Source organism: Lynx canadensis, chromosome A1 (assembly GCF_007474595.2).
Source record: "Lynx canadensis isolate LIC74 chromosome A1, mLynCan4.pri.v2, whole genome shotgun sequence".
NCBI classification, from domain to species: domain Eukaryota; kingdom Metazoa; phylum Chordata; class Mammalia; order Carnivora; family Felidae; genus Lynx; species Lynx canadensis.
In genome coordinates, this window is record NC_044303.2 from 79,057,859 (window position 1) to 79,082,155 (window position 24,297).

The 24,297-nt window shown below is 42.8% G+C and overlaps 1 protein-coding gene across 1 annotated transcript in view; it reads left to right on the forward strand.

Annotated features, from left to right (window-relative positions):
- The window catches only part of MYO16 (myosin XVI), a 493,885-nt gene that overhangs the window by 252,736 nt on the left and 216,852 nt on the right, over positions 1-24,297 (forward strand). The window contains exons 17-20 of the mRNA XM_030314012.1: positions 17,253-17,364; positions 20,531-20,648; positions 21,451-21,522; positions 24,086-24,227. Coding sequence (XP_030169872.1) covers positions 17,253-17,364; positions 20,531-20,648; positions 21,451-21,522; positions 24,086-24,227 — 444 coding nt within the window. The remainder of the gene's footprint in view (positions 1-17,252; positions 17,365-20,530; positions 20,649-21,450; positions 21,523-24,085; positions 24,228-24,297) is intronic.

Genomic DNA, 24,297 nt, shown 5'->3' on the forward strand with positions numbered 1-24,297 from the left:
GTTGTTGATGGAAACAGGCACCAGAATTTTAGTATTTAAAAATAAATAAATAAATAAATAAATAAATAAATAAATAAATAAATAAAAAACAGGCTCAGTCGGTTGAGCATCAGCTTTTGATTTCGACTCAGTTCGTGATCCCACAGTTGTGGGATTGAGCCCCATCATGTTGGGCTGTGCAGCAAGTGTGGAGCCTGCTTGAGTTTCTCTCTCTCTCTCTCTCTCTCTCTCTCTCTCTCTCTGTCTCTCTCTCTCTCTCTCTCTGCCTCCATCTGCCCCTCCCCCTGCACGCTCTGTCTCTCCCTCTCTCTCTGAAATGTATGTAAATGATGAATCATGGGAATTCACTCCCGAAGCAAAGAGCACACTATATACCCTCTATGTTAGCTGTGTTAGCTAACTTGACAATAAATTATATTAAAATAAAATAAAATAAAATAAAATAAAATAATAAAAAATAAGTTTAAAAAAAAACCCCAAATTGACCTTACAAAATATCAGTTTTCTTTCTCATAATTAACAATTATTCATTGCTACAATCTATATTAGTATTGTTTGCAATACAATAGCGTGTTATCATAATAGTATAATTTTGTCTTAGCACATCTGTCTCCCGTGCTGACTTGTGCGATGTCTCTGGACAAATACTGTGTCTTGTTCATCTTGGAACCCTCAGTAATCACAATTCTAGGCACATGTGGAAACTCAGTATTTCATTTATTTGACCTAAGCCTTACTGTGTTGGCAGTTGATGACAACAAAAGCATGGCAGGCTATCACCAACATATACTTTGTCCAGATCTGTCTTTAGAAGCCTCTCAGATTCTCTCAAGCAGTACAGACCTCATGTGATGTGGTCACTTCTCTTAGGACAAATTTCATGTTTTATAGTTTTGCTTACAATCTTCCCTATTAGTGGGTAATGAGAGAGTGGGAGCCCTGCTTCATTCAGGACTGAGGCCTGTGTGGAGAAGTATGGTTCATTTAAAATTAGACATTTTAAGGGGCGCCTGAGTGGCTCAGTCGGTTAAGCGTCCGACTTCGGCTCAGGTCATGATCTCACGGTCCGTGAGTTCGAGCCCCGCGTCGGGCTCTGTGCTGACAGCTCAGAGCCTGGAGCCCGTTTCAGATTCTGTGTCTCCCTCTCTCTCTGCCCCTCCCCTGTTCATGCTCTGTCTCTCTCTGTCTCAAAAATAAATAAACGTTAAAAAAAAATTTAAAATTAGACATTTTAAGATACAGTGGATGAATTGATCCATGAATGGAACTTGGCTTATCACTGTGAGGATAAGAATGATCATCCAATGGGGTGCCTGGTGGCTCAGTCATTGGAGCGTCCAACTCTTGGTTTTGACTCAGGTCATGATCTCATGGTTCATGGGATCGAGCCCCATGTTGGGCTCTGTGCTAACAGTGCGGAGCCTGCTTGGGATTCTCTCTCTCTCTCTACCCGCCCCCACCCCATCTCTTAAAATAAATAAACATTAAAAAAAATTTTTTTAAAGGATGTTAATCCAATGAGATAAATGAATATTGTCCCCGAAGAAGAAAAATTTGAAAACATTTGTTGTTCAAACATAAGCACCATACGCTGGGAAAACCAAGCGATGGCTATTAATGTGCTTCTTTCCAGTATCTGCTTTACCTACAAGAATACTGTTTACCAGCATCACATCATAATACATAGTGGGTGCTGAAATGCAAAATAACTTACTAACATATTAAACCCTACAGCAGTTTCCCGATCTAGATGCTTATATAGATGTTGTACAGTTGTTTAAATAAATGTCCTTTCATCAACATTTTCAACGTCCTCCATTATCAGACATTTTTAAATGGATCTTCTTTTCTCTTTGGCTAAAATGTGTGATTGACTCCATTTAGGAGGTATTTTCAGTTTCGACAGGAAGAGATTTCCTATGTGAAAATGTAAATTAGAGGAGACTGAAAAGGACATTTGGAGTAGCTGGTGTTAGCGAATCAGCTGCAGAAGGCTCCGAGCCTGGGTAATGAAAACAAAGCAGGACCAAGGATGCCATGTAACCACTCCTCTTCGTCCCCCACCTGCTCTGGATTTCTCCTCCCTCCCCTGCCACCACACGGAAGGCTCCTGCATGCCATCAGTGCTCCTGGCAAAAGCACCATTCCCGGGGAGGAGACAGAGATCGAGGGTGCAAGGGGGCCAGCCCCCCACCTCATATTCTTAAATAAAACTTTCCTGAGACCATCATCTGTTTGAGCCAGGGAGGAAATGGAAATAAGGCATGAGTGGTCATTTCTTTATCATTATGGTCTATGGTTTTTAACTTTATCAGTTTACATGTGTAATTCAGTTCTAAGCCTCAGATTCCCTAACAAATCAGACGTAAATATCTCCTGATTTTAGCCTTTCTAATTTTAGGAGCTTTTATTTTCATCAAAGTTGAGATTCAAGGTTAACTCTTTGAAGCGTGTGATACCTTAAATATAAATACTGCAGTTATTAGAGCAGCAGATTGGGCTGAAAGAAGCAAAGAGGGACTTCTATCAAGTTTAAAGAATCTACAGCACACTCCCCCCCCCCCCCCAAAATCCATTTAAATTTCTTTGGTTTTTGTTTTTTTTTTTTTTTTGACCGTGAAGATGCTTCTGAGTTTCATTGTATTTATCTTTATAATTTTATTTTATAAACATTTCTAATGGGTAGAACTGGTTTAGAGACACTATGAAGTTATTTCCATACAGAATCACGTTGTGATAACAGTAGTAGGTATTAGTAAATGGGTGACCTGATTCTGCTAGGTTGGAATATCATTTCACTACCTCAGGGTCTGAAGGCAATTTAAGGCAGAATGCTAATTATTCCTCGGGACTGATAAACATTTGAAGCCCAGAATAGCTATGTCTATTGGTCTTGAAGGCTCCAGAACCCATCCTTGGAAAAACTAGTCTTTTATTGATTTAGTACCTTTCTAGCTAAGTAATTACTTTTTAATATTCTTGTGTAACTTACCTGCTTTTCTCATATGAACATCTGAAAGTTAGAGATCACATCTGGAGTGAAAACACATCATTTGGACATGAGTAAGTTTTTAGACTTTTTAGCCTTTCAGTTAGTTTTTAAATGTCTAGATAATGACTTTTAGGCAACATGCTTGAGTCTTTTCTCCAAATATTCTCTCACATATTATGATTTTTCTTTTTTTATTTTAGAGAGAGAGAGAGAGAGAGTGTGTGTGTGTGTGTGTGTGTGCGCGCGCGCAAGTATGGGAGAGGGCCAGAGGGGGAGAGAGAGAGAGCTCAGTGCAGAGCCCAGCCTGGGGCTCGATCCCATGACCCTGGGGATCAAGACCTGAGTGGAGATCAAGAGTCAGATGCTTAACTGACTGAGCCACCTGGGCTCCCCTATGTAGAAGGATTTTGACGTAAATGCACAATACAACAGGATTTTTACTTCATGAAAAGTGTTTTCTTGTTATTAGTAAGTAGCTTGCCTTTGGCACTGGGGTGTGAACACTGTATTATTTCAAAGTTTGGAACAAAACCAAGAAGCAGCAGAGCTTACTTTGAGTGCTAACAACCTCCTTCTATCATTTGTCTTTTAGATTACCCCGGCTCTATTTTGAAATATTCTATATAGTAATATCATCTGTGGATGATATTTCTGTATAATTTTATTGAACATATGTAGCATGTTTATAAAGATAAAAATAAGTCCACAGCCATTCCTTACTAGAAATTATTAAAAATAGGTGCAAGGGACACCTGGGCGGCTCAGGCAGTTGAACACCTGACTCTTGATTTCGGCTCAAGTCATGGTCTCACAGCTCGTGAGACCGAGCCCCACATCAAGCTCTGTGCTGACAGTGCAGAGCCTCCTTGGGATTCTCTCTCCCCCTTTCTCTCTGCCCCTCCCCCCACCAAAATAAATAAATAAACTTAAGAAAATAGGAGCAACAAGGGGTACAGTAGATAGAAAGTGTCAAAGTAGAGCTCACATGTTCCATCCTTGTCTTCTTGATTTTATTAGGAACAGTTATGGGCAACGAGTGTTTTTGTCTGTGCTAACATAATCATTTTTATTCAGGTTTTAAATGAGAACTGATATTTAGCTGTGGTGCCTGGGTGGCTCAGTCAGTTAAGTGTCTGACTTCAGCTCAGGGCATGATCTCATGGTTCATGAGTTTGAGCGCCACATCAGGCTCTCTGATGTCATATGGAGCCCACTTCAGATCCTCTGCCCCCCTCTCTCTCTCTCTGCTCCCCCCCCCACTCTTTCTCTCTCAAAAATAAAAGAAACATTAAAAATATATTATTTTTTAAGAAAATAACAGATTTAGCAAAAACGAGAAATAAAGTATTTAGTTGACTTCATGAATCTATCCTGAAACAACCAGTTCTTATATTCCATGTCTGACATCATCTTGTTAGATACTTGGTTTTGGGCTGCATTGCTTTACTAGGGACAGTCTACATTTTTTTTTAAGTTTATTTATTTATTTTTGCGAGAGAGAAGAGGGAGAGAACCCGCAAGAGAAGAGCAGAAAGAGAAGGAGAGAGAGAATCCCAAGCAGGCTCTGTGCTGTCAGCTCAGAGCCAGATGCGGAGCTTGAACTCACAAGCCAAGAGATCATGACCTGAGCTGCACCAGGAGTCAGACGCTCAACTGACTGAGTCACCCAGGCACCCCAGGGACAGCCTACATTTTAATAAGCTCTTGTGCTTGAAAAGGTTTCCCTTAATGTATTTTTAAAATCTTTTAAAAATAATGTAGTACATTTTTATTTTAATCGTCTTAACTTCTCCATAAAATTCCCCATTTGTTAAAATGGAGGGGCTGATGTTTCTTAGTTACATGACAAACATTTTTAACATAATTTGGGTGCTATCACGAAGCCAGGCCTTAAGGTTTTGTACGTGGGATGCACGTCTTTGCACAAGTGTGTGCACATGCAGTTTTCTTGCTGAAGGTTAAGGTTGCTGGTTGTGTAAGTATCTTATCAGGAAAGGCCATTAAACTATCTGGTGAACTATGTTTATTTCTTTTTAAAGCTCTTTTCTGGTTTCCTCACCCGCCTCCCATATTGTCATACTTCTCTCCTAGTACTTCTAATAGGACTTAGGCAAGTTTCTGCCTCTGATGATTTACTGAATGTTTGTTTCTTACACTAACCTTTTTTCACTAAAACCTTTTCTAAATTAATTCTTCACTGTAGCATTTACAGGTTTTTGTTTGCTTTGACAAAAGAATGATTGATTTTTATGACATTGGATTTTCATTTACTTTTGCCAATCTTTGGCCCAAGGAGAAGGGTAGAACTTATGTTCACTGTTTATATATCGCCAGCTGCATATGGCACCTTCCAGGTATATTGAGAACCTACCAGGTATAAATGGAACTGACCAGGTATATATGGAAACTTTGAGATACATTTGGAAGCTTTCAGGTGTTTATAAAACCTACTATTTAATCAGTAATGACTTAGGTTTTATGAAAATCCATGGGAAACTTTAAGGCATGACCTCTAAAAAGGATAACATTGGTGACATTTAATTTCTATATATTAAATAAGAACTAGTAAATATTTAAATATATGAATAAATAAAGTGGAGAAAGGAGAGTGTATTAGGATTCTCTAGAGAAAACCAAGAGGAGAAATATAAATGCAGGTATGTGTATATACATATATACATATACATACACATACATATGCATATGCACACACATACATATATGCATAGACGTACACATACATATATGCACATACATATACATGCATGCATGCGTACATATACATACACATATGCATGTGCATACACACATATACACACATGCATATGCATATACACATATACATGTACGTATACACATATACATACATGTGCATATGCATACACATGCATATACATATACACACATATATACATATACACATACACATACATATACATATACATATCCATAGTATACATATACATATGCATGTACATGTGCATTGACAGAATTGACTCACATGATGGAGGCTGAGAAATCCCGAGATCTACATCCACAAACTGGAGACCCAGGAGAGCTGCTTCTGGTCTGGTGCCAGGTCTGGCTGGTCAGGAAGAGAATCCTGGTGAGAGTGAGAAAGAGCAGGGGTCAATATGAAGTCACATGGTGGCAGCCACAGCAGGGAGGGCAATTACATGTGCAGACTACAACCAAATAATAATAGTTTGATGGGGAAGAGCCGTGTTGTGGGGAGTCTTGCGAAACATGTAAGAGAATTTATTGTTTGGGTGAAATGTTTATGAGTAGGACAGTGATTAGATGGCTGTACACATTGGGAAGATGAATCAGCTAGAGGCTTGGACACACACTCATTCTCTTTGATCCAGAATGAAAACTACTTGTCAAGGCCCGTCTTGCTTTGTTATGGGGATACACGTCCGGGCAATTTTGATAGGAGTCTGATAAAGCACTCTTGTGGAGGAAGCACACAGTTTTGGGGAGTTCGTACAGAGGACATCCAAACCTACAAGACTTCCCAGAGAAAGTGGGCTGCCAAGAGCAATGGAATTCATCCAGAATGTTCCATGGGGAGTATGTGTGGGTTATGTTCCCAGTGAAGAAAGCAGGATGAGTGAGGGCCCAGAGGTGGACTAGACTTAGGTCTGTCTGAGGGACCAAAGGAAGTTCCATGTAGCGAGAGCTCAGAGGGCATGAAGAGGTTTGGAGAACGGATGGCATCCGATGGGGTGGGCCTTTGGGAACCACGCTAGGGAATTCGTGTTTTAAGAGCAATGGAAAGGGGCGCCGCGGGGCTCAGTCGGTAAAGCGTCCGACTTTGGCTCAGGTCATGACCTCACAGTTCGTGGGTTCAAGCGCCATGTTGGGCTCTGTGCTGACAGCTCAGGGCCTGGAGCCTGCTTCGAATTCTGTGTCTCCCTCTCTCTGCCCCTCCTCTGCTCATTCTCCTCTCTCTCTCTCTCTCTTTCAAAAATAAATGAACATTAAAAAAATAAGACCAATGGGAAGGATTTAAGGTTTGGACTTGGGAAGTGCATTCACTAAATTTACATTCTGAAAAGAGAACTTTGCCTTTAGAGCAGAAACTAGGTTGGGGGTGAGCAGGCATGGGGTCCAGGAGACCAGCTTCTGTAGTGTTTGGGGAGATTTGAACAGAGGGAGACAGAGAATACTACAGTCCCTGGGTGTCCATTGAGAGACTGACAGCTGTGGGGAACAGGGAACATGGAGGTCCTCCTGTTGGATTCACGGTGCATGCAGAATCAACCTGGCTGAGGGAAGTTCTACACAGTATAGGAGGAGAAAGAAGTTTGAATGTTGCAAATATTCTTATCCGTCAGCCTGGGAGACTGAATTAGGGTGGGTAATAGAAATACAGTAGGGGTGCCTGGGTGGCTCAGTTGCTTAAGTGTCCAACTTTGGCTCAGGTCATGATCTGACAGTCCACGGGTTTGAGTCCCGTGTCAGGCTCAGTGCTGACAGCTCGGGGCCTGGAGCTTGCTTTGGATTCTGTGTCTCCTTCTCTCTTTGACCCTCCCCCAATCGTGCTCTGTCTCTCTCTTTCTCAAAAATAAATATTAAAATTAAATATATATATATATATATATATATATATATATAAAAGAAGTACAATAAAACCTTGGTTTGTGAGCGTAATTCATTTCAGAAACACACTTGTAATCCAAAGCACTTGCATATCAAAGCAAATTTCCCCGTAAGGAATAATAGAAACTCAGATGATTTGTTCAACCCAAAAATATTCATATGAAAATGATTACAATACTGTTATCTAATACGAAATAATAAAGAAAGTACAAAATATAAAGAAAAATAAGCAAATTAAGCTGCACTTCCCTTTGAAAACCCTTACGGCTGGTGCGAGGGAGACAAGAGAGAGGAGGGTTATTGTGTAGGGAGGCTTTCAGGATCACTAATGGAATCACTGCTATGTATTGACTCCATGGAATCTTTCTTTTTGTGCAAGTTTAACAAGGCACCTATCCAATGACCTAGAATGGAGCAAAGCATTCTTAGCTCACTCTTGTCTGGAAAAGCAAAGGACTGTCCCTGGGTGCTCTGAAGTGACAAAAAATACACCAGTGCCAGTTGGGGGCACCTTCCAACGTCCTGAAAAATCACGGATTTCTGCCAAACACTGTGGCCTGAGACCGAGCATCCAAGCATGCGAGACGATCACCCACAATCCTGCAGAGAGAGAGAGAGAGAGAGAGAGAGGAGAACCATAGGCTCAGTTGTGATCATGTGACTTTCAGCATCACGTACGACTCGTATTGCAAGACATCGCTCATGTATCAAGTCATAATGTATTAGAGACGTTTGCTCATCTTGTGGAAGCCTCACAGAACAAGTTGCTGGCGATCCTGGGATTTCCTGTAATTAATTTGGGAGGAAAGCAGAACTCCCTGTTGGATCTACGAAGTCGGAAGCAGTTGCTTGATGTGTTTTGAGCCATGGTCAGCAGGATGCTTTCACGGAGTTTGCACCGAGGGAACACTTGAGACAAGTTCGTGGGTAGGTCCCCGTGGAGACCCCGAAGAAGCGTGTTGCTCAACAATAACGTGTCTGTGTCACACGTTCTGTCACACTGACGTGTGAGAGGAGTGTCACTTCAGGTGCTACCTGGTCAGTGTTTCAAACCCAGGGTTATGGTGCACTGGGTCCTGCACAACAGCGTCATGGCCATGACCTTGCACAGTGCTTTTTCATGACCATTTTCCCTGAGGAGGATCTCAGCGCCCATTCAGCCTTGCCCGAAGCATATTCATGTATTTATATAGATCTCTGCACTGCCCTCCTGTGCAGCTGGGGCCATCCTGGGCAGGCCGGGGTGGGGGGAGACGACATGAACCGCAGAGAGCCCCTCCTCCACCCCCCACAGATGCAGCCCCTTGGCCATTCGTGAAGGCCAGACCAAGCCCATGTTCTGAGCAGCAACTTCTGTCTCTCCCCATCTCACATTTTTTAATTTTTTAAAAATATTTATTTATTTTTGACACAGAGAGAGAGAGACAGAATATGAGCAGGGGAGGGGCAGAGAGAGAGGGAGACACAGAATCAGAAGCAGGCTCCAGGCTCTGAGCTGTCAGCACAGAACCCGATGCAGGACTCGATCTCATGAACCGTGATATCACAACTGGAGCCGATGTCAGACGCTCAACCGACTGAGCCACCCAGGTGCCCCCCTCATCTCACCATTTTAATATTGATGGTTCTCTGTGAGGGCTTCAGGGCAAAGGAAAGATGCCCCCTCCTCTGGCAGAAGGGCCCGTGCTGGTCACAAGGCTGGGGGACTGGCTGCACACTGGGGCTCGGGCCCCCCAGACACTGGCCCTGAGTCTTTGTGCAAGAGGTGGGGCCGCTCTGTTCTCGGGTCTCCACCCCCAGCTCTTCGAATTAGATGGTTTCAAGAAACAAGTGAGATGACCCATAAGCATTCACTATTTGAAAGATGGTAAGAGTTGAGAATTTGTTTCACCAGATGTTTTGAAGAAATACTCTGACTGATTAGAAAAATATGGACAAACTATTCTGGGAATGTCACAAGACCCAGAGTCTTTCTGAATACATAATTTATTAAATGGATTCTGTTTTTTTCCTGAAGACCACTAGCCAGGGTTTCCTCTTTCCAAACAAAATAGTTTGAGGCTAATATATTAATATTTTCATTGCTGGAGATTTATGTGTCCGAACCTGTGGTTAATAAAAACTTTATTCATATCCCGTTGAAGGGGGGGCGGGATTTAAAATTCATTAATACTTTCCAGATAGCTTAGAAACAATAAAGAAAAGAATTTCCTTTTTAGGAGCAAGGTGGGGGTGTGTGGGCAAGGTGTTGTTTACCACCTTCACTAGAAAACTAGTAAACAGGGGGTGCCTGGGGGTTCAGTCAGTTGAGCGTTGACTTTGGCTCAGGTCATGATCTTGCAGTCCGTGAGTTCGAGCCCCGTGTCAGGCTCTGTGCTGACAGCTCAGAGCCTGGAGCCTGCTTCGGAGTCTGTGTCTCCCTCTCTCTCTCTGCCCCTCCCCTGTTCAGTCTCCGCTCCCTCCCTCCCTCTCTCTCTCTCTGTCAATAAATAAACATTAAAAAAATTAAAAAAGAGAAAAAAAACCTCGTAAGCAGTGTTGTCTGTGCTGATGCCAAGTATTTGCTTTTGCCTTACCTGGTTTCTGTTTACTTATTAAACATCCCCAAGTAAAAAGCAGCTCTGCCCACAATAGAGAAGACATTGTTCTTTTGTATTTAAGGGGCAGATAAAACCCTGAGCAAAACATCATGTTTGTAGTCTGTGAGCTTCTGACTTGGTGAATGGGCTGTGCACGTGGCTTTAAGTAGTGATATCTTTGCATGTGGCTTTAAGTAGTAATATCTTTTATTTGTATTCGAGTCTTCCCTCCCAGTGTATCCTGGGGACACATGCAGCCACAGAGTTATTTTGTGTTAAGGAATGGTGGAGCCTGGCGAGCACTGGCAGGACAGCTGTGTTTTGTTTGTTAGTTTGTTAAATTTATGTTGAGATATGGTTGACATATAACGTTGTGTAAGTTTAAGGTGTACCAAGTGTTGGTTTGATATGTGTGTGTGTGTGTATGTGTATATGTATATGTATATATATGTACTGTATGTGTATACATATATATTAAATATATATGGTACTACATATTGCCGTATAATGTATGTAATGTATATATTATGTACATACAAATATATGTATGTATACATGTACATATGTGTACATGTCCATATATATGTATGTAACATATACGTTATATATATTATATAGTAATACCTGTGTTCTGTCATCTACATATTTCTTTTCTGTGGTGAAAACAATTAACATCTAGTCTCTTAGCAACTGGGAAGTTTTGAAGTTCCGTGATCACTATGCCCTGCATGGCATCTCCAGAATGCTTTCATTTACGAGTCGCACATTTGCTATTTTAATGTGCCTGGCACCAGCGGGAGACAGGAGGTACCGGGTCCCAGAGCGGGGACACAGGCCCTTGAAATTCCATGGTGGGTTGTTTGCAAACAGTCACTGTTTGTATTTGATATTCAGATCACGTCACCACCACCTTGAATTCGCGGTCTCCGTGTCAGAGCGATGCCGCTGACACTCTTCTGTAAGTCTAAAGATGAAACTACCCTATGACTGAGCTCTTGGACTTGTTGGCATTTAGCCTAGAAAAACAAAGACTTACATTTACCCCAAAACCTGCATGGGAATGTTCATAGCAGCTTTATTCATAATAGTTCCAAACTAGAAACAACCTGGATTTTCCTCAAATGACCAACTGGTCTGGCAGACTGTGGTACATTCATACTGTGGAATACTACTCAGCAATAAAATGAAGCAAATTATTGATATACACAACAAACCGGATGAATCCCTACAGAATTATGCTCCTTTTTTTTTTTAATTCATGGTTTTATAGAGATATTTTTTCCTGGTTACGCATAACAGCCATTGATTCTTGGAAAACTGGAGAATATGAAACAAACAAAAAGAGAGAAAATATACCTCCAATCTGCCATCTATCCCTCTGTCTTTCCACTTTGTTTTCCTGAGGCTATTAAACTAATGGAGAGAGAAAAAATACCACATCTTCGTGATTTAAAGTTATCCAAGGGAAAGAAAAATTGCGTATCGGTCATGGAAGTTATGGAGCACGCAATGGCGTTGGGGTCTGGATGCTAAGCTTTGTGAAGACAAGAACTGGGGGTTGTTTGCTTCTCTGTCCTGGCCTACTTTTATTATTTTTTATTTATTTTTTTAAATATATGAAATTTATTGTTGTTTCCATACAACACCCAGTGCTCATCCCGAAAGATGCCCTCCTCAATACCCATCACCCACCCTCCCCTCCCTCCCACCCCCCATCAGCCCTCAGTTTGTTCTCAGTTTTTAAGAGTCTCTTATGCTTTGGCTCTCTCCCTCTCTAACCTCTTTTTTTTTTTTTCCTTCCCCGCCCCCATGAGTTCCTGTTAAGTTTCTCAGGATCCACATAAGAGTGAAACCATATGGTACCTGACCTACTTTTAAAGTCCTGTTTAATAGAACATTATCAAGTAACACATTTCACACCAATTAGGACTTTTGTATGATTCGTCAATGAGGAACCTAGAAAGTTAGTTTTCCTAGAATTTGCCTTGAGAAGGATTGGCCACGCTTAACTAGCTATTAAAATTTGGAGGGGGGGGGCGCCTGGGTGGTTCTGTTGGTTAAGCGCCCAGCTCTTGATTGTGTCTGGGGTCATGATCTCCTGGTGTGTGGAATCGAGCCTCGCTTTGGGCTCTGGGCTGATTAGCTCAGAGCCTGCTTGGGATTCTCTTTCTCCCTCTTTCTCTGTCGCTCCTCTCACTTGAGTGCTCTCGCTCTCTCTCACTCTCTCAAACATTTAAAAGAAATTTGGGGGGAAGAAATGAATAGGGACAGTGGCAGAGTCAAGGTCTGCTGAGAAGCAGTAGTTCACAAGTCTCCTTGTAGTTACCAATTCAGACAACACCTATGATCAAGGATCTAAGGTTATTGAAAAATATCACTTCATATAGTTGATAACAGTGTTATCAAAATTTCCACAAAATGGGACTACCTAATTTCCTCAGTGCTTTTGTCCTTTTGTTGTTAATGAAACCTAAGTGCATTTAGTAAAGACAGACTTTTCTGGGGAAGTGCATCTTCAGAAAAACTTGGTGCCTTGATCTGTTCCTTGGCGGGATATTTCTGCTATTTCCAGAAATCAGGCTGGATACAACTTGCCTGCCATATAACTTAATTCTATACTTTTGGACATAACTGACCTGCTAAATCGGCTTGTCCCTACCTGCTTCAGAGACAATGGAGTTATCTACTAAATAATCCACATTTAAACACATGGTAAAAATAAGGGTAATCTTTTCCTGTTTTCCTTCATCTCCCTTGTTTAACATGTCTTTTCACTTCTTTCCCCCACCATTGAACAGTGGAACTAGCATAGAGTGTTACTCAAGATGTGTAACCTCTAACTTGGCCTCATTTAATCATTTGCCTTTCTGCGGGACTGTTAGTAGAATTATCTGCAGTCCTATTGAGAGCTAAATGTGTTCTCATGATTACAGAGTTTTCGTATGTATTCATGACGTTTCATAAATTAAAGTCAAATAGGCTTAGGCGTGTGCACATGTGTGTCAAACAGATGTGTGCGTGTGCACACACACATCGTGCCTGGAGTCCGAGCATAAAAAGTTGAATCAGACACTTTCATGGTGTGCCACATCAGGCTCTGTGTTGACAGTGTGAAGGAGCTGCCCCTCCCCACCTCCTCTCTCTTTGTCTCTCAAAATAAACAAAAACTTAAAAAAAAATGTTATCATAAAGGGTCAAATAAGAGTTGATTCTAAACCTCCAGATTCTTGGTTGTAATATATTCCTGGACGTATTTTTCAAGTATTTCTCTTTGCTTGTGTGTGGCTTCATTAACAAATCATGTCAAAGGGAAGGTGAGTACTTTTAATCTTCAAAAAATAAACCTTAATTTTTTTTTTTTTCTGATAGTAACATTTCCATTTTATTTTATTTAATCTTTTAAATTTATTTTGAGGGGCGCCTCAGCGGCTCAGTCGGTTGAGCGTCCAACTCTTGATTTAGGCTCGGGTCATGATCCCATGGTTTGTGGGTTTGAGCCCCGTATCAGGCTCTGTGCTGACAGAAGATTGTCTCTCCCTCTCTCTCTGCCCCTTCCCTACTCACGCTTGAGCTCTCTTTCAAAATAAATAAACTTAAAAAAATAAAGTTTATTTATTTTGAGAAAGAGAGAGAGAGTGTGTGTGTGTGTGTGTGAGAGAGAGAGAGAGAGAGAGAGTGGGGGAGGGGCATAGTGGGAAGGATAGAGAGAATGCCAAGCAAGCTCTGTGCTGTGAGTGCAGAGCCCTATGTGGGGCTCCATCCCATGAACCCTGAGATCATGACCTTAGCCAAAATCAAGAGTTGGATACTCAACCGACTGAGCCACCCCGTACTTTTCCATTTTAAGATACAGTTTTGTAAACAGCTAAGAACTGTATTTCTGGTGAAATCATCCTGGACATGATTGAATAGTGGGAGAAATTTTGAAGTCATATAGAAGACATTGAGTTCTAGTTTTCTTTTGGTCATTTTCATGCCATCAAGTTTTCAAGCCACAGAGGAACATACAACCGAACTTAAAGCATCATTCCTCCATCAGGCAAACTGTCCTCTACAACCCGATTTTGATTGAGTTTCTCCTGGACCATTGCATTCTTAACAGCCCAGTCTGCGACTACTAAGATTAATTTCACTTGGCTTCCTCCATCCAGAATTCAGCAGAAGTGAAAATGCTGGTTCTTCTCACTGCTTCACGGAGCAGGTCGTAGCCGCTGTAAATTCTCTACCATAAGGACACGAAAAATGGGGGATGGGGTGGCTTAAAGAAATATTGAAATGCCCATAGGTAGGGCTTGTTAACTGACTATTTTTTAAGAATTTTAAAATGGTGGTATTTCACACATTTGACTCTATAATGTCAACAGGAGCCCATAGTTCTCTGACGGAGGTTCATTGGTCTCTTTTATGGAACAGTGGAGTAGTAGCCTCTGTGATGATCAACAAGTAAGTGGGAGAGAAAAGAGGGCATCAGGAAGATGGATGGAAAACTGTGGTGGGAACCAGAAGAGTCGACAGCGGTCGCAATTTCCTATCTTTAATCAAGCCTTTATAGTCACTAAAGTTTTGCACATTTTGGGCAAAATGACTGACCATCCCACCCAATTCCTCATTAGTATTGATGACCTTGACCTTGACCTTTTGTTCTACTGCCCCAGCCCCAACCCAGCCATCCCAGGTCAGACAGCAGAGGAGATCCCTGGAGAAGGGGCGTGCACCACGTGAGCTGGGCTCCAGCTCCCTCCGGGCCCGGCACAGCGTCCACTCGGCTTCCGGGGCCTCCCAGCTTGGCAGTCGTGTCTGTCTCCACAGCAAATACCTCAGATTCTTACAGCTTCCGCCAGCCAGCGGCGCCTAGTCATCTAGACCCAACCTCTTCCTTTCCTCGAAACACTGAAGCCTCAAAGCGCTAGTGTCTTTGCTGCTCTGAGACGCCAGCAGCCTTTGGACCCGTGTTTGTCACCTCAGCTGGCATATCGAGGGGCCGTGTCCCTTCTGTGGTGGAAGGCATGCCCTCCCACCGTGCTCCAGTCCCAAATCCTCTTCCCTTCTAGCAACTTTATTTTTAATGTTTTTATGTATTTATGTTGAGAGAGAGAGAGAGAGGCAGAAATAGAGGGAGAGAGAGAACCCCAAGCCAACTCCATCAGAGTAGAGCCCAATCTGGGGCTCGATCTCATGACCGTGAGATCATGACCAGAGCCAAAACCCAGAGTCGGATGCTCAACTGACTGAGCCACCCAGGCGCCCCTCTTCTAGCAACTTTCTGCTCTTCATACCCCCTATACCTCCCTTTCTGTCAGCCTTCTACCCAGGATCTTCTGTGGGCTTCCAACTCAGCATGGAAATCTTCTGAAGGCTCTCCCAGTCCCCACCCCAGGAGGCTGGACTCCCTCACTTGCATGCTTCAGAGCTAGCACTGAGGGAAGAGAAGTCTTCACAGCCCCACCATCAACAGCAGTCTGTGTCTTTCCCCACACCACCACCCATTTCCTTGTGTCTACGGTCTCTTTTCTGTCACTATCAATCATTCTTGAAAATGTTACCCTTTTGTTTGGACGGCTCTGGCTTGTTTTAATTTTCCTACTCCCTTCCTGAACATTCAGTTCTTTCTTCATCCCGAAAATGTTAGCATCTTCTTTGGGGTGAGCTCATCCAGTCACAAGGGTTTGGTCATCTGCATGTTGATGACTTCCAGATCTTATTTTCTAGTCTCTTCTGAATGTCAGGTCCTTACAGCCAATTATTTTTTGGAATTCTACTGGAATCCCAACAAGGTGTTCAAAGTCAACCTGACCAATATAAAATATAAGACTTTCTCAAAAACATATCCTTCTTGCTGAGAACACTCTGGTTCAATGAGCTCACGCTCTACCCTGTTTCCTGAGACATAATCTTGCAAAACCTCGTTAATGCCTCTCTCTTCTCTTTCCTCTGTCTCCAGTCTGTCCCTTCATCCTGCCAGTCCTGCCTCCAGGGCACCTGTCTCCCCTCCTCTTCACCACTGCTGGTCTCCCTGGATCACCCAGCACCCTTGCCCTTTCCAGGTAATCTTTCCTGGGCTATCAGAACACTTTTTCAAACACTGATCTGATCATGCCATTTCTTCGCTTTAAGACGTTTAGGACTGCCCATCATTTCTGAGACCTAAGGGAAGCTCTTTTGCAAGAGAGGCAGAACTCTGACTACTTCTCCAACCTCACCAATTTCTGCTTCTCTCACCCGTGGCTACCATTTTGCCAACATACCTGAGCTCCTGTATACACCACAGGCACAGTCAATGCTGGGTACCTTTGTACATGTTGCTAAGTATTCCAGGGGCACCCTTAAGTCCTGAATTTGCTTGGAAAATTCTTATTCAGGTATTGGCTCTTGGAAAGGAAGCCTCTTCCTATCTTGTAGACTTTTATCCACTCTGGGTTCCGTCCTTTTTCTGAACACTTACAAACACCTCTTGTTCATCTCCATTATTCTACTTGCATACTGTATATTGTATATTATATTCTCTCTTTCCTGAGCACAGGGATACATTTGCTTTTGTTGTTGCTGAGTGTCCAGGGATGAGCCCTTTAACTTTATACGTGTCCTTTATACCTATATCCCCAGCAGCTGTGTATTTGGGAAATGATCCCTATGTGTTTGTTGCATGAGAGCAATAAATCAACAAATTACTCAGCCACTGCATGATTAAAGGATATTGGCCAGAAGAAATAATAAATTACTCGAAATTAAAAATCTTTAATAAAAGTATTAATTACAAAGCATGTGATAGGACCCACCAGATTTCTATATGAAATACCTAAAACACCTGTGACCTTCTCCTTTCGGTAGGAAGGGTGCAGGTAAGGTGAGAACCAAGTGAAACAGTGTAAATAGGTTCTGGTACAGCAAGAACTTTTTTTTTCCTTCCTGAAACATCATGTGCTATTATGTATCAAAGCCTTGTAAACACAGGGCATGCAACGTCCAGGTGACTTCTATTATTCTGGTGACCAAATATGGCGGAAGTGACTTTTAACCACTGGAGTTTGACCACAAGCCAAGCTATAAGGCTGTGTGCTTTTTTTTTATCCTAACAGGTATTTGAACCAGTCCCTACCAGAAGACGTATCAACAGCAGAGCATTCTGTGAACAGGGAGAAATTTGCTCTTTTGAAACAAGCCCTGAATGTAGTTGGCTTCAGTAACATGGTGAGTCGTATCATAAAATATTTCACTGAGAAAACCAACCTTGCCCTAATTTACACAAGTCTTTCATTCAAAAACTTTTACTGAGTCCCTATTATATTCCGGATATTGTTGCAAATACTCATGATTCAGCAGAGGACAGAACTCAGTCTGTGCCTCCTAGAATGTACATTCTCGGGGGGGGGGGGTAGGTAGACATGAACGCGGGGTCCAGGGTCATAGGTACTATTTAGACAAATAGAGGAGGAGCGTCTGTTTTCAAGAAGGTGGTCAAGGAGACCTTTGACCAGAAGAACCCTGAGAGCAAAACAGATCAAAGAACTTTACATTGACCAGTTCTAGAGAAAACAAAGGCAAGGAACTGTTTGCTACTAAGAATCACTTTGAAAAGTAACCTAATCTCTCATTAAAGTTTTCTGTGCAACATAAAGCTTGTTCTTATTCTTAAAGAGTTACACCTGCAGGTATTATGAGGCTGAAAAATACAATTTAAAAGGTTCAAACCGCCACTCTACAGTAGAAATTTCTGTAGTCATGGAAATGTTTTCGATCTGTGCTTCACGATATATGGCAGGTGCATGTGTGGCTAGTGGGCATTTGAAATGTGGCTAGTGTGAATGAGGAAACGGATTTTTAATTTTTCTTGGTTTTAATTCATTTAAATTTAAGTAGCCTGTGTGGTCAGTGGTTGCCGAATTGGACAGCACAGGTCTCCTGGACAAGAGATGTGAAACGAGCTAAGCCTGGAGTGCCCTCAAAATTCCCTCAAATTTGTCTTTCCCTTCCTTACACAGTAGCTGTTCCCTCCTCGTTCAGTTTGGTGTAATTTTGAATTATGGGGACTTCCTCACTAGCAAGGAATGTAAGATTGCATGGGTAACTTTGGAGTGGCCAAACCCAGATTTAGTCATAGATTTAAATATGTCCTTTTTCTTAGGGCAGTAAGTTGATGGCTTTGGGTCTTTGCTTCTTTTCTTTTTCACCCTAGTCCACATAGACACAGCCCACAGGGCACGGAGGTCTAGGAAGGGGTGGGGAGGGAGGGATAAGGAAATGGGGACTCTCCCTAAATGAAACAGCTCTGGCCACTTCACCCTTGCCCCTTTCCGAGATGGGAATTCTAGCAACATAAATCATATGGTATCTTTTTGTTGCTTTTTTTTTGTTTGTTTTTTGTTTTTTCCTAATTTTACGATCTGTATATTTCTTTTAGCAAGTCCTAACCTATTTGCAGGTTTCTGTCCTTGGAATTGCTACGGTTGTACTTTTAGGTTATTTTTTCCCCTTCTTCTGTGCCTAAAATGTCTGCTTCCTTATAGGAAACTGGCATAGACAGGTGGGTAAGGAACCATTCTACCAAAGTGCCCGTTGCCTGGAAACAGGGCTTTAAAAATCCATGATTGATTCTCAAAGGCAGGGCAACCAAAATGTGCTTTCCACCTGAGGTAGCTAAGAGAGAATTTAACAGCCTCTTTGGTAAAAGAAATGTGTGCCTTTTAACAAAGACATGAAAGTAATTGTTTCACTGTGATCCTTTAGGATGTCTGGTATGGGGACATTTTAGTGCACTTATGAGGATAGATCATGTTCAGTAAGGCTAGAAGAAAGGTATTTCTGGTCCTTGAATCCAGACTTGTCCTTTAAGGTGCCTCCACCTGCGACCTCTGTCATCACTGTCATCGCCGGCCAGTGGGACAGAGGGGGATTGGTGTTGGGTCCAGGCAGACACAGGGCAGCGTCCCTGGCCTCTGCTCACAGGGCAGAAGATTCTGCACACGGTAATCTGTAGTGTGGCCGACTGTCGCACTATGTCTCCACTGCTGAGCTGTGAGATCCTTGAGGTCAGGACAAAGCCTTCCTGTCCCCGTTTGCAGAGCCCCTACCTCACAGGGCGCTGGAAAAGCTACTGAGAAGTTACTGGATTTATTAGAAAAGGGAGGAAGCAGTTGTCAGGTCGTGTAAGAAGTAAAATGTTGTTGTAACGAGCATAACTGAATAAAACTCGAAACCGTCATCTGTAATTTGTGGGTTACCAAGCCCATTTTTAAGTATTGCCACAATCCTACGGTATCATACCCGAAAAATTACTTAGAGACCGTCCTTGTCCATGTTCTCACTTTCAAGATGATAGAATGATACTTTGTGGTGAAAACCAGAAGTTCTGGAGGAAATTCATGGAAGTCCCCAGGGCTGTATGTTCACCTATGTATTTATAAAGTGAATAAGACCTATTCTTAGTAACTTTTCACAGGGAGCAGCTCTTTATTTCGAAATTACAGACTAGAAAAATGGGGATTTGAAGACTATGTCACTTGCCCAATGTGGAACCTAACCAGCTTCACTATTGATGTCGTTATACTAAATATTTGTTCTTCTAGAGAAGTGTATTTGTTAGCTTACAGCTTTCCCTTGATTTTTCATTCTTGCCACAAAATGGCGGTCCACGAGCCAGATTTAAGGTCTGATTTCTTTCTTTATGCAGAGTTCCACATTCTCAGATACCGTCTTTCAACAAATGTTCTCTTACTTCCTTCTACCTTCTGCTCAAAGGTGGCTCTGGCCAAACATCCATTTCTTTCTGTTTTCCTCAAAATACCTTAAAAACACAATTAGCATTTTTTTTTATCTAGGCATAGATATTTGTATTGTGCCTTCCTGAATTTTCCAGCAGGAGTGAAAAGTTCTGTCATCATAGACTCGGTTCATCTCAGAGGGGAGGTAACTGGGAGATACGCACCATATAGCAGGCATCCTGGAAGGAAGCCGCCTCCGCGTCCAGCTCTGGGAGGATGCGGGCGATCTGACTGCCCCGGTGAGGTCTAGCCAGCCAGACTCAGGACACGGTGATCCAGTTTTCATTATGAGATTTGTCAAGAAGCTCTTGATTTATATCAGAACGTCACTTCCTCCCCTCCGCCTTTTTTTTTTGTTTAAGGAACAGAGACATTGATGTAGACAAAATGTGCACTGAATTGTGAGGTTTTGGTTTTGAGCGGAAGGTTGGTAGTTCTCTCGCCAGACCCCCGGGATCTGAAAAATCCCAGCTCCACTAACGGAGTTCACAGCATTGATTTTTTTTTTTTTTAAACCTATTAGGTTTTTCAAGGATTTGTCTTATCTTTTCTTGTAAGCAATTCTCTCCACTTTCTGTTTTTTCTAAAACGCGTAGGAGGTAGAGAATCTGTTTGTGATCCTAGCAGCAATATTGCACATTGGAGACATTCGATTCACTGCTCTGACCGAGGCCAACTCCGCATTTGTCTCTGACCTCCAGCTTCTGGAACAAGGTCAGTGGAGCACATCTCTCTCTAACCTCGTGGGTGTGCAGTTTTGCAGACCGGCCAGTAGATGGAGACACAGTACAGAAAAGCAGGGGGAAGAAGGCTTTCTTCGGGAGTAGAATAGAGCAGGAAAAAAAAATAATAATAATAAAAATCATAAAAGAGCTGTATCCACTTTGTTCTTTCTTTTCAATGGTTTTGGGAATGAAGAGCAGTGGGCACATTATGTTCTCAGGCTTCCCACCATGTTTACAGAGCTGATTTTTAGGTGCATCCTGGGGTTTATTTGTGTCGTTCTGAATATTTTCCACCCCCACCCTGCCGCCCAGTGTATTTTGGGGGCATGTTATTAACCACACATTTTAAACAATATAATTACTTCCCTTCAGAGGTCTTGCCAAAAACCTCTCTCTCCCCTTTGAAGTAGCCTTGTTAGTCACTCCCAGATTTTTTCAAAATACCTTAAAACCACAGATTGTCAGTGAACATCATATCTTCATCTCATATCAAAGTAATTTAACCAGGGACTGGGAGAACGATTCAGGGCCATCTGTGAGGGCGAGGAGGGAAAAAAAAAAAAAACCTGTTGTGATTTAATACAGGAGCCCAACCAACTCAGTAATGTTTTGATAACTCCAAGCGATTGCTCTCATTTACTTTGATAATTAAAGTGGCCGTTCAGTTTTCTTTAATACCCACAGTTCCTCATATGTAAAACTTATCAACGATGGCCCTAAAGTACAGTGTTCTCGCCATCAAAAATATATACGTTCTAACTTGATTTTTTTCAACGCTGCTTTCATTTCAGTGGCTGGTTTGTTGCAAGTGTCACCTGATGAATTGGTATCTGCTTTAACAACGGATATCCAGTATTTTAAAGGTAAGCTTTACCCTCCTCCGATCGTTCATTCTGTCCAGTTTGTGGCCATCTTGGAGGCACGGAAAGCCAATGCCACCTTGCCTTTCCCCACCTCCGGTGACTGCCCCCACGGACTGAATGCCAAACACGGAAAGCCTTATGAACTCATCTGTTCACGCAATTATTACTCTGCCTTGTAAGCTCGTGAAGCTCTTGAGAGACCATTCTGATGAAACAGTCATCTTTTCTCGCCGGTCAGTCATTTTAGACAAATCCAGTCATCAGCCCAAGAGGATCTATTCAGTTGAGTCGTCGGAACCATTTGTGTATGTCATGCCATGATACCCTCTACATTTTAAGTCCTAATCATCGCTCCCATTTATGGGACACTTACAAACTGATGGGAAATGTGCCACGGGCTGTAAATGCCAGACTTTTAAAATCCTCACAAATGGCTGCCAAGGGGGCCTCGCCATTTCCTTCTTTAACAGATGAGAAAACTGAGATCCAAAGAGGATGAATAGCTTTGCACCTCAAATCACTAGTAAACGGCCTGTTGGGGATTAGCACCCAGTGCTGTCATGCCTACGTGTCACGTGTACATGGGGAATCTCCGTGCCATACGCGTGTCTATGCAGTGGGCAAACACAGTGGTCTTCCTATATGCCCTTTGGTTATTCCCCGTACATCAGCACCTTCCCCCCCTTCCTCATATTGAAAGTTTAAGGACTCACCCTCCAGCTGGTCTTTTTTTTCCTCTAATCACCACTGTCTTTACCTGCTTCTCCTCTTGGACCTACCTTGGAGGTATTTAGGTATGTGGCTTATCAGTTGTGCCTTGTCTTCAGAGAGTTCCTCCCGTGTTCCGGAACTGTATGGATCTGCCCATTGTCCACTCAGTTACCTCTTCCTTCTCCTCCTCCACCGACTAAACCAGACGCAAGCCGGCTCTACTCCACAAATGCCTCCCGTTCTCATTGCCTTCTCTTTATTTCTATCACCGCTGCCTCAATATATCTTTCCTTCCCTTGATCACCAAATGGCATTGTCTCTCATCTTTTGTCTGGTCTCATCTCATTTGGCTTCCTTCCACACTGCTTCAGGAGTAGTCTTTCTGAATCGTATTCTGCAAGTAGGATTTTCATCCATGGACATCAGCCCTTCAAAGATGCTCCCAGGCCTTCCAGAGCGAACCTCATCTCTTTGGTTTGGCCCAGGAGGCCCTTTATGATTCGGGCCCACCAAACTTAGGCTGTATTCTGAGCCATTTTGTACCAGCCCTTGCATCCAATTATATTAAGTTTCTTGAACTTCTCCAAATTCATCATTTCTCGTGACTTTTTAAAGAAAACTTGAACTCACCATTAATATCTAGAATTTGCTACAGGCAGGTTTTTCTGCTTACACTGTCCTACTGTCCTTACTCACCTTCCAGCACCCTCCATCATGTTGACTCCAGGGACCTTAATTCTATGGTATCAGCAAGGGCACACCTGCTCTCGTAGCCACTTAGTTTGTTGATCTTGGTGGCCTTGAACCTGTAGGTCCTTGAGTCTTCCTTACCTGCTGTTTTGTTTCTTTTTTTTCTTTTGTAAATTTTTTGAAAGTATATTTATTTTTGAGGGAAAGAGAGAGCGTGAGTAGGGCAGGGGCAGAGAGAAGGGGAGAGAGAGAAGCACAAGCAGGCTCTGCGCCGAATGCTGAGCCTGATGCGGGGCTTGAACTCACCAACTGTGAGATCATGACCTGAGCCGAAGTCGGACGCTTAACCAACTGAGCCACCCAGGTGCCCCCCCGCTTTTATTTTCTTTTATCTCAGCCTATCTCAGAAGCAGCTCTCCTCCTGAGTCTGCACCTCCACCGATCAAACGCTCGGCTGTCATTTCACACAGCCCTCGTCCTATTACTTAACTCCCTGATCAGCCTAGTGGCACAAGTTAGCCAGGCTGGCCACGGCCACACGGTCTGAATGCTGGACCCCCTGCTCCTCTCTGCGCTCCAGCACAGAAGCTATCATAGGCTCAGCCCCACATCTTCCTCACTGATTCCTTTTTTTCTTGGTTTCTTCTCTAGTCTACTCTCTTCTAAAAGCCTTATCACTCAAGATTTGGATTCCCATGTCTTAGAGAACGACATAAACATTTCGGCCCAAAGGCCCAAACTTGTTCCCAAAATCCACACTCGCATTTTGGTTAGCTGGACCATGTCTGAAAATATTTAAAATAGGACTGATTTCCCCGATGGCCAGGTTTCCAGATGCCTTGGGGAGGATTCATAGTCAAACCAGTGAGCTGTTATCAGAATGCTTGTTAAGAGGGGCCCTGCCAACCCTTGGTTCCCTAACAGAAAGGAAATTACACAGCCTGCATGGGGGTCGGAAGCTGTGCTCAGTGTTTGTAGCAAGTAAGATTGCAACGTACATGGCACTCGTTTGGGGAAACATTTTAAGAGACCTCATTTATAAGAGTTATCACGTGTTTTGAACATCTTTTGGTGTGTGAGGCTATGTGACGTGCACGGTGCTGTTTGCTTCTAAATGAGGGGAACCTCGTTCTTCTCTCTCCTCTCCCTTCTGCTGTCCTAGGAGACACCATCATTCGACGACACACAGTACAGATGGCTGAATTTTACCGAGATCTCTTGGCCAAATCCCTGTTTGGTCGTTTGTTTAGCTTTTTGGTGAATACCATGAACTGTTGCCTCCAGAGCCAAGAGGAGCACAGCAGGTAGGATGGACAGACACAGGTCTGCACTCTTAGTCCTGAGCCGACTTAAAAGGCTCCCCTCTTACAGATG